The 18,875-nt window shown below is 37.7% G+C and overlaps 1 protein-coding gene across 1 annotated transcript; it reads right to left on the bottom strand.

Moving 5' to 3' along the window:
• Positions 1-927: 927 nt before the first annotated feature.
• atl3 (atlastin 3) lies at positions 928-18,855 on the bottom strand. The gene is made up of 14 exons (XM_067386259.1): positions 18,721-18,855; positions 17,428-17,655; positions 16,731-16,865; positions 13,038-13,142; positions 12,896-12,946; positions 9,720-9,776; positions 7,688-7,780; positions 7,453-7,591; positions 6,439-6,566; positions 6,299-6,355; positions 6,132-6,203; positions 3,152-3,343; positions 2,820-3,059; positions 928-1,877 (listed from the first exon to the last, which is right to left on the bottom strand). The coding sequence occupies exons 2-14, from the start codon at positions 17,629-17,631 to the stop codon at positions 1,809-1,811; spliced, it is 1,542 nt and encodes a 513-aa protein (XP_067242360.1). The 5' UTR covers positions 17,632-17,655; positions 18,721-18,855; the 3' UTR covers positions 928-1,808.
• Between the last annotated feature and the right edge of the window lie 20 nt (positions 18,856-18,875).

The raw sequence follows: 18,875 nt of genomic DNA, 5'->3' as shown, positions 1-18,875 counted from the left end.
TGCACTGAAAACATATACTACACCGATTGCAATAATCGTTAGTGGCTCGTAGGGCACGATGCTGTCTGAGCGTAACCCTTTGTGTTTGTCTCTGCCCCTTTTTAAGGTTCGCTTAACTCGCTTCCAAATAAGGAAGCAAATGGTGACAGTCGTGAGCGCGCTTCAGCCAAAGCCGTGCACATCAGGCGGCTCGCGACTCCTATCGCCATATAAGGAAACAAGGACATTTCATTTCTATAGAAAAAATTCACACAGCACGCGCTAGAGGGAGCGATGCACAACAGCAAAGAATGAAACTGCAATGAGGGAAGAACATATTCCGCTGACAGAATAGCCTTTGTTATCTATAAATTGCTACGTATGTATTAATGGTTCCTGTTCCATTTACTCGCTTTTGCTCATTAGTAGACTAATGCAAACGAACAAAACGTGTCCATGAATGCTTACGGTCCTCACTGAAATGTTCTCAATGCTGACACCTAGTGTAGAAAAGTTGACATTCCTGCCTCTAACTGTATACAAAGAAGACCCATGAGTGCATTGCATGCTTATATCTTTATTTTTAGGGTTTATATATGTAAAGTGTATGTAACAGTAAAAATGATATACAGGGACAGAGTATGATCCCTGGTAGATCAGTTTAGGCAGGTCCACTCGATTGAAAATGAGAAGAGATCACAGGACACATTCAAAAATGCCACAAGGACACATTACAGGCATGCCTTAGGGGGCATACAAATATTGTCATTGTCTAGAAAAATCTGGAACAAAACAAAATGCTTTGAGGTACTATCATATGCCTATAAAACCTGATTTTTCCAGGTATACTCTTTCCCCACTACGTCATACAAGAAATAAGAGGAATGTCATATGACAAAAATGAAAACAGAAAGAAATAAGACGCAACAGTGCTCGGACCACTACAAAAACAGAATCAAATAAGGTGTTTACTAATATGATATGCAAATATGAACCTGATTACAGAAATGTCACAATTTGACTGACACATTTTCTCAAGACACTTTTATATAGTTGATATTGGCTTTTCTGTCAATACTTTCAGTCCAACTTAATGAAAGTGTCAGGATGGTTTTGAACACCCAGCAACATGCCAGCAGTTAAAAAGGGGTGTACATGACCAATCCAGCACTCAAGAACATTGGAACGGAATAAAATATATGTTTGTTACCCCGATGAAACCCATTACAAGTGAAACAACTCATTGACAGGATTTCCCATAGAAATCATACATGGGTGTATAAAAGATGGAATGCATAGAAGGCCACAATTTGGTACAGAGATCATAAAACAAAGCTCATATAATATAGTGTACTTACACTTTTAATACTAAACATCATACATCAAGCTTAAGCCTTAATGAAGTAAATGGCAGTTCATGTGCAAAGGTATTCCTGGCTAAAGAGAACAAACCAATAACATGTCTACAGAGTGCAATGCAAGTGCAATCCAAAAGTTACACGACCCTGATTCGCTATGGAGGATGTCTTTGGCTGTACTGGAATGAACAACTGTAAACGTATCAATGCAGCTCTGTGGAGAGTTCAGCCCTTGTGCTAAATCCATACCTGTCCCTGAAAGACTGCTGGTTTGTGATATTTGGTTTATATTTATATTTGAGTTGATCTTTAAAAATCTGGTTTAAGACATCTTGAAAAAAATCAGTCAACCTGCATTAGAAGTAGAAATTTAAGTGCTATGTTTGGAGGTGTGCAATATTTGGTATCATATTATTGGTCGCGTCTGTGCAGTTTACAACTGGTTCTGGCATCTTCGGTTTGAATGTGAAGCTATCTTGTCTTCTTCTGTTGTGCAGCCACCTGACCCTGGGTTCTTGTCTTGTTTAACACATCTGTGGCCTGGAGAAAAAAAAACAGAATTAAAAAAATGCTAACACTTAAAGACAGTATGTAATATTTTTATCGACTATTATTAGTATGCCATTCATGGGTTTATCTCCCTTTAAAGTGTAAATATTGAGCCTCCCAGGCACCATTTAAACACTGAGAGCAGTCTATTTGGATCTGTCAATCGCTTTCCAGCTCAACCTATTCGGTTAAGTCTGACGTCACTCGGCAGTGCTCCCGAGTCCAAACTCTATCTCATACCACAAGAAAACAACAAACAGTGCTAATATACACACGATGCTACCAAAAAAATTATAATCATAACCTTTATCTCCATACCAAAATCCCAGATGGCCAGACAGTGATTCATCTTTTATAAATTGCTAAAATATTAATATCTGTAATGCTGTGACCATGGAGACTCGACACACATGTCAGGATTGTTATCCAGTAGACATGGGCAAAGCCTTAGACACAGGTGGGGGGAGGGGCTCTACAGCATCACCTTATAGTGCAGTAAATTTGGAGTGAATTTGACATAGTCCTTTGATGTTTAACCGTTTAAAATTGTGCGCATTTGTCCTGATGCTCCCGGGATGGCGGTGCCACCAGGCTTGGGCCCGCTATCGCTGCTTTGCAGCTATATTTATAAGTGAAATGCTAATATTTGCTCTAAACAGAGTGTTATTAGTCTACTCAATTGCTTACTCATGCCACATAGCAACACAGCTAAAAGTATTCCTAATATTTTGGATCTTTTATTGAATGTATCTACTTTTACCTGTTCAGACCTTCATGTTTGAGTTGGGGGAGGAGCAATGCGTAACAGGGGACATTTGCAAGCTTGTTTGAAAATATGCTTTATTTTTGTAATTCTGATAGATGCCACCAGTGTCAAAGAAACTTCATACTTCACCTTTAAATAAAAATATTTATTAAAAGGAATATATTTACCTGTTCTAGTATTACTCCTGCAGCTTGGTCTATGGCTGTGCCTACTTCTCTGTACTGGCCAGAGTAGCGGATAAAGGCCCACGTCAGCATAGCCATCATGGCTAGACCAACAACACAGTCACATGCAAAGGAAATAGTTTCCAGGCCAACGAAGAGCAAAATTCCTGACAGCACATACAGGAGGCAGACCAGAACAAACAGCACTGCAGGTGTCCGGAAAGCACTGAAAACATTCTTGGACTGAAAAGAAAGAAAACGTGTACAAAAACAAAATTAAATTCCTGAAATCTATACATTATTTTTCTTTCGATGCCTTTTCACAATGCTGTTACCTCATTGTGCTTTCTGAAAGACTCCCACAGCTCCATCAGCTCTGTTTCCAACTGTTCCTGGTAACGGTGACAGAAATCCCGCCCACCCATCTTCTTAGTGCTGGAGAAGAGATGAAGGGCCTCCTGCAGGAAAAAGCAGTGCTTTTCCTCCAGTGAATCAGGAGCCACATAAGGCAGATCTCCACCACATACCTAACAGTGAGAGGGAATTTATGAAAAAGAAATAAAGAGGACATTATAGGTTTATTAAGGTTAAATGGATATTATGTTTGGAAACAGGCAAATGTCAATTGTTCGCAGCAGAGAAAGTGTATCTGAATTACTCTGAGCCTTAACCAAGTGAAACAATAAAAGTGACAAGCAGTGACAACAATTTGACTGTCTCTTGTTTATTATTTAAAGGGTTAGCTTTCCCCCAAATTCTGTCATTAATTACTCATCCTCATGTAGTTCTTATGACTTATGTTCATCTTTGGAACACAAATGAAGATATTTTTGATGAAATCTGGGAGCTTTCTGACCCTCCATAGACAGCTAGGCAACTATTGCTTTGATGCTTCAAAAAGTTCATAAAGAGATCGTAAAACTAATCCATATGGATTGAGCGGTTTAGTTCAAATTTTCTGAAGAGACTTCAGCACTTTTTATGATGAACAGAATGAATTTAGGCTTTTATCCACATTCACATTAGCCGTTTCTCAATATGCATTCTTCAGCGATCTTGCGTCCTTGCTCTACGTCATCATCAACCGTCAAAGTTCGTTCCAATACTCAAGAACGCAAGAACAGAGAATGCATGAAAGTACCCGGATATGTACTTAATATCAAGGATGCATCGAATGCAAACTTGAGAGAATCGAACCGTTAAAAATCCCAGAAGACGCTGTGGGTTTTAAAGTTCTCGTTCTCACTTATGAGATTCCCGCTACAAGCTCGCAAATACGTGACGGCTTGTGAAAGTAAACCATTTGTTTTCCTTAATTATAATAAAGTGATAATCTGAAGAAAGCATGCAGTATTTTTATTGGAATATAAAAAAAATAATCTTAAAAGGTGCCCACGAACGTTTTTTTACAAGATGTAATATAAGTCTAAGGTGTCTCCTGAATGTGTCTGTGAAGTTTCAGCTCAAAATACCCCATAGATTTTTTATAATTAATTTTTTTAACTGCCTATTTTGGGGCATCATTAACTATGCACTGATTTCACTCGACGCCGCCCCTTTAAGACGCGAGCTTCCTGCCACACGAGCTGTCAACTATATTACAGCGCATTTACAAAGTTCACACAGCTAATATAACCCTCAAATGGATCTTTACAAGATGTTCGTCATGCATGCTGTATGCATGCTTCGAATTATTTGAGTAAAGAATTTATTTTGATGTTAAAAGTTTAATTCTGAGTGAATCTGAGGCTGGGCTCCTTGGCTAATGGCTAATCCTACACTGTTGGAGAGATTTATAAAGAATGAAGTTGTGTTTATACATTATACAGACTGCAAGTGTTTAAAAATGAAAATAACGACAGTCTTGTCTCCGTGAATACAGTAAGAAATGATGGTAACTTTAACCGCATTTACCAGTACATTAGCAACATGCTAACGAAACATTTAGAAAGACAATTTACAAATATCACTAAAAATATCATGATATCATGGATCATGTCAGTTATTATTGCTCCATCTGCCATTTTTCGCTATTGTTCTTGCTTACCTAGTCTGATGATTCGGCTGTGTGCAGATCCAGACGTTAACTGGCTGCCCTGGTCTAATGCCTTTGATAATTGTTGGGAACATGGGCTGGTATATGCAAATATTGGGGCGTACACTCCGACTGTTACGTAACAGTCGGTGTTATGTTGAGATTCACCTGTTCTTCGGAGGTCGTTTAAACAAATGAGATTTATATAAGAAGGAGGAAACAATGGAGTTTGAGACTCACTGTATGTCTTTTCCATGTACTGAACTCTTGTTATTTAACTATGCCAGGGTAAATTAAATTTTTGAGTCAAGGGCACCTTTAAGATTGACAAAGCATGTAACACAAAGGCTACTCTTTTTCATAAATACATGCGGTAAAATAAAAAGATAAAATTATATGAAAACAATGTCTATAATAATATGAAAGAAATCTTTTAAAAGGTCATGACATTTGTTTGTGTTGTTATGTTGTATTTATTGCAGCACATCTCAATTCTCAAATGATGCGTTCTGTGTCAGAGTTCATTTTTTTTCAATGCGCCTGGCAAGACCGGACTCCACGAGAACGCAAGTCCGTTCTCTGCATTCTTGGAATTGAGAAACAGCCATTGATCAGCGAACATAAACAGAAGCTCAACCAAACATGAATGATGCACAAGAACAAACCTCTTCCAGAAGCTCAAACATGCTGCCAAACACACGAGAATGAACCTCATTGGTTACACAGCGTGTTTGAGATTCTGGAAGAGCTTTGATCTTGTGCGTCATTCACGTTTGGTTGAGCTTCTGTTTATGTTCACTGATCAATGTTTATATGTGAATAAAAGCCTAAATTAAATCTGTTCATCATATAAAGTGATCGAGTCTCTTCAGAAAATTCATATGGATAAGTTTTCCGATCTCTTTATGAACTTTTTAAGCATCAAAGATTAAGTTGCAAAGGCAGTCAATGGATGGACAGACATCTCTTGGATTTCATCAAAAATATCTTCATTTATGTTCCGAAGATGAACAAAAGTGAAACAACATGAGGGTGAGTAATTAATGGCAGAATTTTCATTTTGGGGTGAACTAACCATTTAAGACGTTTGATTATTTCTCAGAATTTGTAGGAAAACTTCCTTAATCCAAAACATTGATCTTATGCTAATGTGAAAGTTAATGAAACATGAATGATTCATGATTTTCAGGGGACAAAACATATTTCAATAATTGCATGTATTAACCGTTCGGGAGGGACTGTACACATAACAAGTGTTTAACACATTCCAGGTAACATACCTTCTCCATATTCTTGTAGTACTGGTCTTTAGCTGACGCCACCGCCGCAAGGTTATTGGCTTCTGCTGTAGCCTGAATGAGTCAAAACATTACATCAAAACCATGAAATCTTGTAATGAAGCAATACCAAATCAATACCAAATATTAGTAAAACTGTATTATGTTACCTCTAGCATAGATTTGGGGTGTGGAAGGTCTTCTCCCTGATAGATCTTAATATATGCCTAACAAATGAGAAACAAAACACATGAAAAATGCTGTTCAACCAATTAGGACCAATATGTTCATAAGCTAGTTGTGTGCTCACTTTGAAGTACTCCAGCAGGCCTCTGCAGGTCACCTTATTCCCATTGATCTCTTTCACAGCCAGGTCGTCAGTCTTGAGCAGCTTGGGAATGAGTTTACACAAGTGTTCTTTAAACTCTGGAGCCACGTCTGAGAATCAATGATGGAGTGATTGTTTGAGAGAGTTAGAACATTTAAAAACTTTTTAAAAAATGGCAGTATAAAATGAGGGACTGAAAATACAGACAAAACCCACACAATGAGATACGCAGATATCGGATAGTGTTGACAAAAATACACTTTACTGTGGTTTGGGGTCAGTAAGATTTTTCTGACTTTTAACTCAGCAAGGGTGCATTAAATTGATCAAAAGTGGCAGTAAAGACATTTATGTTACAAAAGATTTATATTTAAAATATAAATCTTTTGAACTTTCTATTAATCAAAGAATCCTGAAAAAATGTATCAAGGGTTCCACAAAAATATTAAGCATTGATAACAAGAAATGTTTCTTGAGCAGAAAGATCTGAAAGATCATGTGACACTGAAGACAGCAGTAATGATGCTGAAAAGATTTGATCACAGGAATAATAATTGTAATAATATTTCACAATTTTACTGTTTTTACTGCATTTTGATCAAATAAATGTAGCCTTGGTAGGCATAAGACATCAAAGCATTAAAAAAATATCTTACTGACCCAAAACGTTTTAATGGTAGCGCATGTAATTTGTGTGTGGAAATTAGGGATAGGTACAAAATTAGGAATAGGTCATTTTGCCCAAACAGATAAATCAACCAAGTTGGGGGTCCGTCACCCAACTTTTAAATGGTGGGTGTATGTTGCATCCCACCACACTGTATTTTTTTTAACCATTTCTAATAGTTTGTCGAGCAAATCTAATCACAAAGCACTATGAAAATGTTAATGTTTCAAGTTGAATATTTGCTGGCAGTATAAAATGCTCAGGTACTTGTGCCTATCTCTAGGTAAAGGGTGTAGTGTGAGAAGTTAATCATGAATGAAGTGTAATACCACACAGCTGTCCCTTGAAAGCAGGGCTTGTTGCCACCTTCAGGCCAGGGTGTGGTAAAAGAAAACAGGAAATGGAGGTGAAACAGGAGTGAATATGCTCTCTCACTGTCTGAAGCTCCTCATGCTGAGTCTGCTTCACCTGAACTCCACCACACAAACACACAAGAGAAGTATCACTGCAGACAAACACACAGCTGAACATACAGAGTACCTTAAGTCATTCTTAGTCACATACTTGCAGACGTTTGTCCAAGAAAGCGGTTCCTCCTTCAAACCCATATTTGTACTCATACGGGAAACTCCAGTCTCTGACCAGGAACATAAGCGACTGTGGGCAAGAAAAGAGTTGTGCTGACATGAAGGAAACATGCAAAAAACTGTAAACATTTTTTCTTTACTACACACATGCACAGACAGGTTTGTCTAGATGCAATCTGAAAACCAGCTGTTTCAAGTTATTCATCTGTCCTAAGCTCTCAAGACTATGTTGTCCATGGTTTTATTTTAATGCAGTAAATACCACTGTAGAATCTTGGTATGGATATAAATACACTGCTCAAAAAAATTAAAGGAACATTTTTTAATCCGAGAATAGCATCAAGTCAGTTAAACTCTTGGGATATTGATCTGGTCAGTTAAGTAGCTGTTAATCGGTTTCAGCTGCTTTGGTGTTAATGACATTAACAACAGGTGCACTAAATGGGCTACAATGAGACGACCCCCAAAACAGGAATGGTTTTACAGGTAGAGGCCACTGACATTTATTTCCCTACTCATCTTTTCTGACTATTTTTCACTAGTTTTGCATTTAGCTAGGGTCAGTGTCACTACTGGTAGCATAAGGTGATACCGGGACCCTACAGATGTTGCACAGGCAGTCCAACTCCTCCAGGATGGCACATCAATACGTGCCATTGCCAGAAGGTTTGCTGTGTCTCCCAGCACAGTCTCAAGAGCATTCCAGGAAACCGGCAGTTACTCTAGGAGAGCTCGACAGGGCCGTAGAAGGCCCTTAACCCATCAGCAGGACTGGCATCTGCTCCTTTGTGCAAGGAGGAACAGGATGAGCACTGCCAGAGCCCTACAAAATGACATCCAGCAGGCCACTGTTGTGAATGTCTCTGACCAAACAATCAGAAACAGTGCCCGGCACCGTGGAGCTCGACTGGTATTTGCCATTGAACACCAGAATTGGCAGGTCCACCACTGTGCCCTGTGGTTTTCACAGATGACAGCAGGTTCACCCTGAGCACATGACAGTGAAAGGGACTCTGGAGAAGCCATGGAGAACGTTATGCTGCCTGTAACATTGTTCAGCATGACCGGTTTGATGGTGGGTCAGTGATGGTCTGGGGAGGCATATCCATGGAGGGATGCAGAGACCTCTACAGGCTAGACAATGGCACTCTGACTGCCATTAGGTAACGGGATGAAATCCTTGGACCCATTGTCAGACCCTACGCTGATGCAGTGGGTCCTGGGTTCCTCCTGGTGCACATCAATGCCCGGCCTCATGTGGCAAGAGTATGCAGGCAGTTCCTGGAGGATGAATGAACCGATACCATTGAATGGCCCCCACACTCACCTGACCTAAATCCGACGCCGCCAGGTTGCACCTCAGACTGTCCCGGAGCTCAGTGATGCCCTGGTCCAGATCTGGGAGGAAATACCCCAAGACACCATCCGTCGTCTCATTAGGAGCATGCCCCGACGTCAGGCATGCATACAAGCAGGTAGGGGCCATACAAACTACTGAGTACCATTTTGAGTTGCTGCAATGAATTTTAAGCAATATGGACTAGCCTGCTGCATCATTTTTTCACTTTGAAATTCGAGGTGAATTCAGTCCTCTGTAGGTTGATCATTTCATTTACATCAAACGATCCTTTCATTCCTAACACATTACCCAGTCCATATCCGTATAGATTTCCAGCATGATATTTTCCCCATTGAGATCTGATCTGTTTTCAAAGTGTTCCTTTAATTTTTTTGAGCAGTGTACAATGGGATATAAATATGATAATCATTCAGTATAATATTTTGCCATCTGATACCATCATTGTAACATGGTGTCACCAGAGTTCTTTTTAGGTCCTGAGGTTATTCTGCTCACAAAGTTAAATGAGTGCCAAGTAAAACCCACAAATTTGAAAAACAAATGTGAACACAGAAGGCACGCGTCACTACAGGTACACACACACACACACACACAAACACATTTAAACAGATATGACTACAAAGTCATCATCAACAACGTGTGTTCATACCTGAAAAGGCTTCTGAAAGATTTCATCCATTGCAAGTCGGCCGTACTCTGTAAACAGCTGCACACACACAAACAAATGACAGGTGTAATAAAGTTAGCAAAGTTTAATACACCACAATGTTAAACAAGAAAAAAACACTTATAATTGTGATATACTGTATGGTACAGTTAAGTAGAGAGCTGCATCAGAACAGCTGGGTTGTCGTCCACCAGCAAATTGACTGGTGAGGTTGATGCGATTATTTTTTCTCCTATTTTTTAGTTTTATCTACATTTTAAACAGCAATCCATTAAAAGGGATGAATTTAGAAGTACAACTTCTCGCACAGGTTCTTAGCATGATGAGAGCTTGTTACACAATATCCAAAATAAATCAAGAAATAAATTTCAAAACAATTACAGTTAAACTTGACAGCTTTGGGCAATAAAAAAAAGTATAGATATTTAGCCAATTTATTTGTTGAATTGAAGGGAACACAATGTTATTATGTTCTCTAAATGTAAATGTCTAGGGAGAAACACTTGTATTAACACTTGTGCTAGTTGTATTAGCAACTCTGAAAATACAACTTCCAACTTATATCCATTACTTTTTAATTCATTTTACAAATAAGCAGCGTGAATCGCTCTGCTCCTGAGTCCCAAACACTAGAACAGGGATTGGCAACCTATGTCAGGGAGGGATAATCACTGGCACATGGCAATAGCTGAAGAGGTGTATTTAATTTAAATAACAGATGTACATTTTGAGGTAATCATCTCTTAGGGTGCTTTCACACTTGGTTCGACTGCCTGGACCGAACCAAAGTTCAGTTGCTCCACCTGCCCCCACTGGACTGTGTTCACATTTATATTATTTGGGTCCGACCCAAATCAAACCAGCAGCTGTTTACTACGTCGTTTAGTAACGATGGCGCAGGAGATAGCATAACGTTGCTCTCCTCACTTTTATATTTTTGTTTTTGAACCGTTGGTTATGTTCATAACGGCTCTTGCGTCTATTTGCCGCGAATGTAGAATGCTGAAGGCGAGCAGAAATGAGAAAAGCTACGCTACAGCTCTCTGTTGCATCACATCAGTTACGCTCGTCGGGAAAGTGGCTGAAACACACACACACAAACACACATTATCATCAAATAATACGGCATTAATAGCGGTTCACTTCCGCAATTTGGTACGTTTGCATTCATATCAGAAGCGAACCGTACCGGAGTTCACTTGAGCCGCACCCCAGACCAACCTTTTTAAGTGGACTCGGGTACAGTGCGCACCCGAGTTCAGAAGACAGTGTTCACATCATCCAAACGTACCGAACTCTGACGTCAATCGAACCTGGGTGCACACCAAAAGTGCTAATGTGAAAGCACCCTTAGTCACACAGCCTGTTTTATTAAGTTAGGAACTATAAATACTATTAAAGTGTGAGATTTTAAGATCTGACAAACACTCTAAAGAATGTGTAATTTTAACTGTAAAATACTGTAAAAATGCTACTGTTAATAGGTTAACAGTAAGTTCCCGTACTATGTACTGGGAAAAACTGTAAAAGATCTAACTGGACATTTCATGGAATTTTTTTTTAACAGTAAAATACTGGTAAATGTACAGTTTTTGGAAATAAAAAAGGCAAATAAAATTATAGTTTACAGTGAAAAAATGTAAACTGATGTTCCCTGAATTCCCTGCATGAAACTTGAAAGTATTTTGTTTTAATAATGATGTTTCTTAATAGTTTTTGTTATCAGTTTTCTACATTTGGGTTTTATGTTAAATCTTCTTTTGTTTAATTGTTTATTAAGTTTTTTTTTTTTTTTTTTTTTTTTTTTTACACCATGTTAGTACCATGGCTATTTAAGTCAATATCATAATCCATAAAATGTACATTATTATATAAAACATTTTATCTAGACATAAGATAGAAAATCTAAAATACATTCGGGTGATACATTTTGAACCCAGTGAAGACGACTTGGTCATGTCTTGATTTGAAGTTATGGAAGACACTTCTTTTTATACTTTCAAAAAGTTTTTTATTTTTGTCCCATTCTTTCTGCCACTTGTTAGTGATGTTATGATAATTACTGGTCTAAAATTAGAAGGTGGTATTTGATAGTCAGATATTTCCAGGTCAAGCGCTTCTCTGGCAGCCCTGTTCACCCTCTCATTACCAGTCAGTCCAATGTGACTTGGAACCCAGCAAAAGATAATATTAAAGTTTTCCTTCTTTAGAAGGTCTAATTTAGTTAAAATTTCAACAATTATGGGGTGATCAGTCTTTACGGATTTGAAGACAAAATCTTGAGTCAGAGTCAATTAAAAAGTTCAGTTCTTGACTTTTCTGTTGTTTAATGAATGTTTATTGCTTTATTTAAGTGTTGTGTGTTACCATGATGGTGCTTTGTGTTTGCGTGAATGACTCCGTGCACCTTTTATACTAATATAATTCAGCTTGTGGAAAGGACTTGTGATAAACTTCCTCATGTGGCTTCCACTTATGTTTACATTTTTACTATATTTTTTACAGAATTATTTTGGCAACCACAGCTGCCTGGATTTTTTTGTAAAAACAGGATTGTTTTATTACAGTGTACAGTTCACGCAAACAGAGGTGTGCTTCTGTGATTATCCCTCCGTGTGTCATAAGGTTACCAACCGCTGCACAAGGATATGAAAATAACTTTTACTGTACCTTTTGATCACACTGCAAAAGTGATGTTTTTCTCAGAATTTTTAGTGAAAATGTCTAAAGATTCTTAAATCAGGTTGCATTTACTGAAGATGCAAACTGACATAAAATATTAATATGAATACTTAATTTTGTTCTTCGTTATACATTTGCATCTAAAGTAAATGTGTCTTGATTTAAAAGATGTTTAGATACTTGTATTGAAAAACAGGACAATAATTTTTTTGCAGTGCATGCAACATTTAATGCCAAGATTTTATGAATTTAATACTTTCTGCTCTGATTGAAGACCCTTTAAGGCCTTAATCTGTGTACGGATGAATTCATACTTTTTAAGACCATTTTAAGACCCGCAGAAACCCTGCTTTTAATCATTTCTCTGTGGTGTAATAAAAACACCATTTTCCCAATGCAAAAATGCAAGACAGTCTCAAGACAAGTCAGTTTAGCCTGAGAATTCTGTATTCTTGTCTAGTTGTGACTTCACTTACCTGAAGTTGCTGAAGATCATCTTCCTGAATATTCTGTGACAGATTATAAATCTAGAAGAAAAAAAGTAATTAGAATTATGAAACATTTCCAGTCTTCTTTCAACTCATTTGTGGCAAAACTGTTGAGATGCATTGTGGAAACCTGGATAGAGCTAGTCATGGTGCTGAGGGCAAAGATAGTGGCACAGTCTTTCACTGTGGATTGAGAATCAAACGCTCCTTGTGTGTCCATTAAAAGCACTGCAACCTACAGAAAAGAACAAAATGCTCCATTTTAGTACTACAGTTCTCCAAACTCAGCAGAGCAAGTGACCGGAAGTGACGAGTGATTCAAGAATCAAACTTTTTTTAAAAACATGTTAACCCAGAATCACTGACGACAATAAGATCTTAACAGGAAATTACCACAAATTTACTATGAATCTGACATCAGCACTTGTGCAAGTTCAGATTGCTTACGGGACAAAAAAAACAAAAAACAAAACAACACTAGATAAGATTTCAGACAGTAATAAATTTCATAATGCAACTTTCATAATGAACTTCTAGGGAACTGAAAGTCAAACACTAGCCATTTAGTTCTTCATTCAGTCTCCATTCACACCACATATCTCATGCATGACCACTTGTGACAGGAATTGTAGGGAATTCAGTATCTCTGAAAATAATTGATCCAACAATTTTTGGTAATATTAATAAAAGTTCTATTTATTACAACAAAATAAACAAAGTTCCTAACAAGCCTATTTAACTATTGTCAAATAAAGAACCAGTTAGAAACACTGATCTCACAAGCCTTAAATATAACATAAAACCAGAGCAATATTGATTTATTTTGAGGCAGATATGACTCAAAGTAATGACTTGCAGTTCAATAAGTCATTCAGATGTTAATTCAGTAACTGCTCCAGCTGATTCTCTCTGTGAGTCAATGAATCATTTTGACCAAATAATAAAAAAGAACCAGCTTGAAATCATTCAAACGCAAAATCTCAGAATCTAAATGCACTGGTGATGCTGCTGGAAGTTTGTTGTTTTGAGCAACCAGCAGTGGACAACAAAGTAGAAGCAGATATTAAATATAGGGATACAAATAGAAACACCAATTACAAGCATTATTTCTCTCTCAAGGACTGCATGTTCGCAACTCTAATGGACTACAGTGTTCCATCTGTGTCACTGGTAGAATGCAGATATTCAAGTATGGTTAAAGGGTTAGTTCACCCAAAATGACATTTCTGTCATTAAGTACTCACTTTCATGTCGTTCCACACCCATAAGACCTTTGTTCATCTTCGGAGCACAAATTAAGATGTTTTTGATGAAATCCGAGGTTTTTTTTAATCTCCCATAGAAAGCAACGAAATTACCACATTCAAGGTCCAGAAAAGTAAAGACATTGTTAAATTAGTCAATGTGACTACAGTGGTTCAACCTTAATGTTATGAAGTGACGAGAATACTTTTTGTGCACAAAAACAAAAACAACAATAACAACATTCAACAATTTATTCTCTACCCTGTCAGTCTCCTACGCAGTTGACGCAGTGCAGCGCTTCCATGTTTACGCCCAAACGCCGGCTCGGCTTTGGCCGATGCTGTTCACGTGAGCAGCATGACATGTACATATGATGCTGATGCAGGAGCCGGCCAATAATGAGTCTGCGTTCTGACGTACGGAAGCACTGCACTGTCTTCAACGTAAACTGCATAGGAGAATGACAAGAGGGCTGTTTCATAAGATTAGAAAACAAGCCAGGCTTATTTTACTTAGACTTGTTGTCAGCGAATTCTGTTTCATAAAACAAACTTAAATTAGTTCAAACTCAGTTACTCTGGCAACTTATGCTGGGAAACTAGCCTGGTCTGGAGCAGGCTAACTGTCAGGCTAAGCTGAGCTTCTCTAAAACTGACCAATAGGAACGCAATGATATTACAGCTGAATCTCTCACATACAATTATTTGACCTTATTAACATATATATATAAAAATACACACATTTACTAAATAGTGCTAAATAAAAAAAATATTGGTGTAAGTTTAAGCCTTTTTTTAATTAAAAGGTAAGTATGATGAGAAAAAAAACATTTAAAGAGAAGTAATTTCTTAAAAATTAAGTGTTATATAGCCCACTGAATCATTCTCAGACTTAATACTGACAACAATGGAAGCACTTGGGAGAGAACTGTCAGGAGACTTATTTCTTAGCAAGGAAGAGTACAAGATGATTACCAAATTATTGTTTTAAGTGTGAAAATATAGTAAGAGTAACACAGAAATTTAAAATCAATAAACCTGTGACAAGGCACCTGAAACAATCAGGCCTTCATTTGTAAGCTTTCATTAAGTGATGAGTGTTTTTTTGCTAGACAAAGAGCAGGAGAAATACCAAGTGAGTGTTTCAGAGCCGGAAAAACTAAGAAAAGAGTGACAGAGTAAGATGCAGCCTGCAGAAAAAATTACATGTATGGATGTTGTCCACACTGGAACTACCCACTGTAGTCAAAGCACAATAAAGTCAGCTAGCCTTTTCCATGGCCCATATTTAATTTATACTCTGGTCTATATTATATATGGAATTCAGGTTGATTGGGACACTTTTTGCTATTGAAATGACTGGGAAAAAGTGTCCCAATCAACCTGAATTCCATATTTTATATATATATATATATATATATATATATATATGGAAAAAATTAAGAGACCACTTAACATTGATTTCTGAACTTGGAGTGGTCTCTTAATTTTTTCCATAGCTGTATATATATATATATATATAAAAAATATGGAATTCAGGTTGATTGGGACACATATATATATATATCTATCCCAAAGTATATTGATTTACCGCATTACAATTGTCCATTTACAGTTACTATCATAAAAACACACTTATTTGTAGGTTTAAACTTGTACATAAAGCACATTCAATGTTCAACATCAAATATTTTAGCGAAATGTATATTTTAGAATTATTGCTTCTATTGCATTCCGTCTGTTTAGCGCGCATGTGCGCAGCAGCGCTCGTTCACTGTGAAGTTTAGCCGCAAAATGGAAATATTTGCATTACTTTCTAACATTTACAGATGGAGAATAAACTTGTGAAAAGTAAGTTATGCACTGAGGAAAACACCATGTCTCAAACGCATAAAATAGCACGAAATGTATGCAGTTTCCTATGTTGGATCGATTTGATCCATGATCGACCTCTAGGGCTGCTTAAAAAAACCGTGCACGCGAAATTATCTTGACTAGGTGAACCTGGATCGAATTAGCGGGACTGCGTGAACTTCAATTACCTTTTATGAAACCGTTTTAGCCCAAACTCATTTGTTAGGTTAATTCAAGTCAGGTTTTGGAGTTTAATCCTCGCTTTTCTTAGCATCTTTTATGAAACAGCCCTAAGGTATAGAGGAATTTGTTGAATAAAATCATTATGTATGTTTTGTTTTTGCGCACAAAAAGTATTCTTGTCGCTTCATAACATTATGGTTGAACCACTGTAGTGACATTGACTATTTTGCCTACGATATCTTAACTACTTTTATGGACCTTGAATGTGGTAATCTTTTCACTTTCTATGGGAGATTTAAAAAAAAAAAAAAAACTCTCGGATTTCATCAAAAATATCTTAATTTGTGTTTTGAAGATGAACAAAGGTCTTACGGGTGTGGAACTACACGAGGGTGAGTAATTAATGACAGAAATTTCATTGTTGGGTGTACTAACCCTTTAACACAATCATGAAAATCATTAGTTAAATGGGAGTAAAACATTTAACCAGTTCTGAATAAGACTACATGACCGCAGTGCACTGCCTGCTGCTGAGTGCTTACCTCACTTCCATCCGTCTTCCGTACAATGAAAACTTCACTCCATATCTGGATGCCGGTGGTCTCTGGTTCTGAGCCTCCTCTCCAGGAGAAACCTGTCAGGGGGTCATTGTCCTGCCCAAGCCAATCCTGACCAGGCTGAAGGGGACAAAATAATGAGAGGTGAATATATAGTAGGAACCTTCTCAAGAGCAGGACACCAATGATCTTTAAAAGTGGGAAATCTGCACTAATTTTGCCTTGCGGATTAGTTCACTTTCAAATAAAAATTTCCTGATAATTTACTCACCCCCATGTCATCCAAGATGTTCATGTCTTTCTTTCCTTAGTCGAAAAGAAATTAAGGTTTTTGATGAAAATATTCCATTATTATTCTCCTTATAGTGGACTTCAATGGCCTCCAGACGGTTGAAGGTCAAAATTATAGTTTCAGTGCAGCTTCAAAGGGCTTTAAATGATACCAGACGAGGAGTAGGACTCTTATCTAGCGAAATGATCGGAGAATAATCCTGGGATGTTTTCATCAAAAACCTTAATTTCTTTACGACTGAAGAAAGAAAGACATGAACATCTTGGATGACATGGGGGTGAGTAAATTATCAGGAAATTTTATTTGAAAGTGAACTAATCTTGCCTTAATATTAAATTATGTGCTGCATTACATGATCTGAATATTGAATGCACTGGTTTTCCTTCTGACCTTCTTATACATGTATCGGAGCATGAAATCCAAAAGAAAACTTTTCCCTTTTCGGAAGGCTCCAGCGACAGACACCACCACCACATCCTTATCTCGAACATCGGGCGCCAACAGAATTCGACCGAGCGCCTCTGTATCCAGGTCAAAGGAGTGTTCCTCCTTGTTGACTGTCACAATTTGGACTGGCCCAGGTTCACCCCGCATCCTCTGTCCTATTTCACAGGCTTACTGTGGACGACAATAAAAATGTTTCAACTTAATGCCAGCAATAAAATAAGGTCACACATTCATACTCCAGTGCATGACAATTTGTTTTGACCTTTAAAGCTAGCTGTTAATATCTGCTTGGAAATATCAAAGAGAGCATATTAAATCCATTTCTGGGATGCATTATTGGGACAGTACGTTCCCTGTTGGCTAGCAAGGCAGGGTTTGTTGGGAAACTGCGATGTGGCAAGCCAGTTAAAAGGTTCAAGCATGCTCTTCTACACTGACAGATTCCCCAGCTTGAATGTGACTCATTCTGACTGCTTTCACTTGTGGGCAAATGTGTACAATCAACACTGCTGTGGAAACATCTTAAGAAATGGGCTAATTCACACACAGCCAATGAGATTTGAATATGGTGGAAGAGTTAGTGCTCAAATATGCACAAGTGAAACAGCACACCCTGAGGAATAAAAAAAAACACAGGTGGAACCGATCAAAAGAGGTGTGGAACAGAAAACCTGCTGAAAAATGTCAGGAATTCCTGCCTGTCTCTTAAAAGATTATGTAATAATACAGACAATTATAGTATTGCTTAATGTGCATGTAAGTTAGTACTGCAAGTAGAAACGTGGCAGTTGCCACTAACCAACTTTTGTCAGATATGATAAATGAACATATTAACTTGGTCATATCAACCATTAAAAGCAACCAGTGTTGCTTCAAAACGTCAAACAATAGTAAATATTAAATATTAAATCTGAAACATTAGTGCAGGCACCTCCTCTTCTTGTTCACACTGGCTGAATTCCAGCAGACCCTTTATGTAATATTTTCCACATATGAACCTGAAATTGTTTACTTGTTGAGATCTTAAAGGATGCGTGCATATTATTAGAATATAAAATCAAACTTGCTGATTTTAAACTAGCTATTTACTGTCGCCTCGCCCCAACATTGAGTTTCTAAATCAAACCGACCACATATTTGAGGAACGGACGAAACAGCCTAAGTAAGCTAACGTAAAAGTGTCTTAAGCTTTCTTACATATTACCGACTTTAAAAGCAACCAATTAATTCCAGTACCTTATTCTTCGCTTTTCACTGCAGACCTTCCACGGATTATGCTCAGAACATCAACGTTTCAGTTTTAATAAACACAACTTTGTCCGTCAAAGAACATCCCCACCGCGCGTGTTGCTGGGAAATGTAGTTTTCGCGGTAATATATTTGCATACACT

Source organism: Chanodichthys erythropterus, chromosome 1, assembly GCF_024489055.1.
Source record: "Chanodichthys erythropterus isolate Z2021 chromosome 1, ASM2448905v1, whole genome shotgun sequence".
Taxonomy (NCBI): domain Eukaryota; kingdom Metazoa; phylum Chordata; class Actinopteri; order Cypriniformes; family Xenocyprididae; genus Chanodichthys; species Chanodichthys erythropterus.
Note: the sequence above shows the minus strand (reverse complement) of the source record. Positions and strands in the feature narration are given on the sequence as shown.

Excerpts from the sequence above, each read along its gene's own strand:
- atl3 (XM_067386259.1), bottom strand. The coding sequence starts at position 17,631 with ATGCGGGGTGAACCTGGGCCAGTCCAAATTGTGACAGTCAACAAGGAG. Across the intron at positions 16,866-17,427 it reads TCCGATACATGTATAAGAAG|CCTGGTCAGGATTGGCTTGG; the intron begins GTCAGAAGGAAA and ends TGTCCCCTTCAG. Across the intron at positions 1,878-2,819 it reads CAGGAGTAATACTAGAACAG|GCCACAGATGTGTTAAACAA; the intron begins GTAAATATATTC and ends TTTTTTCTCCAG.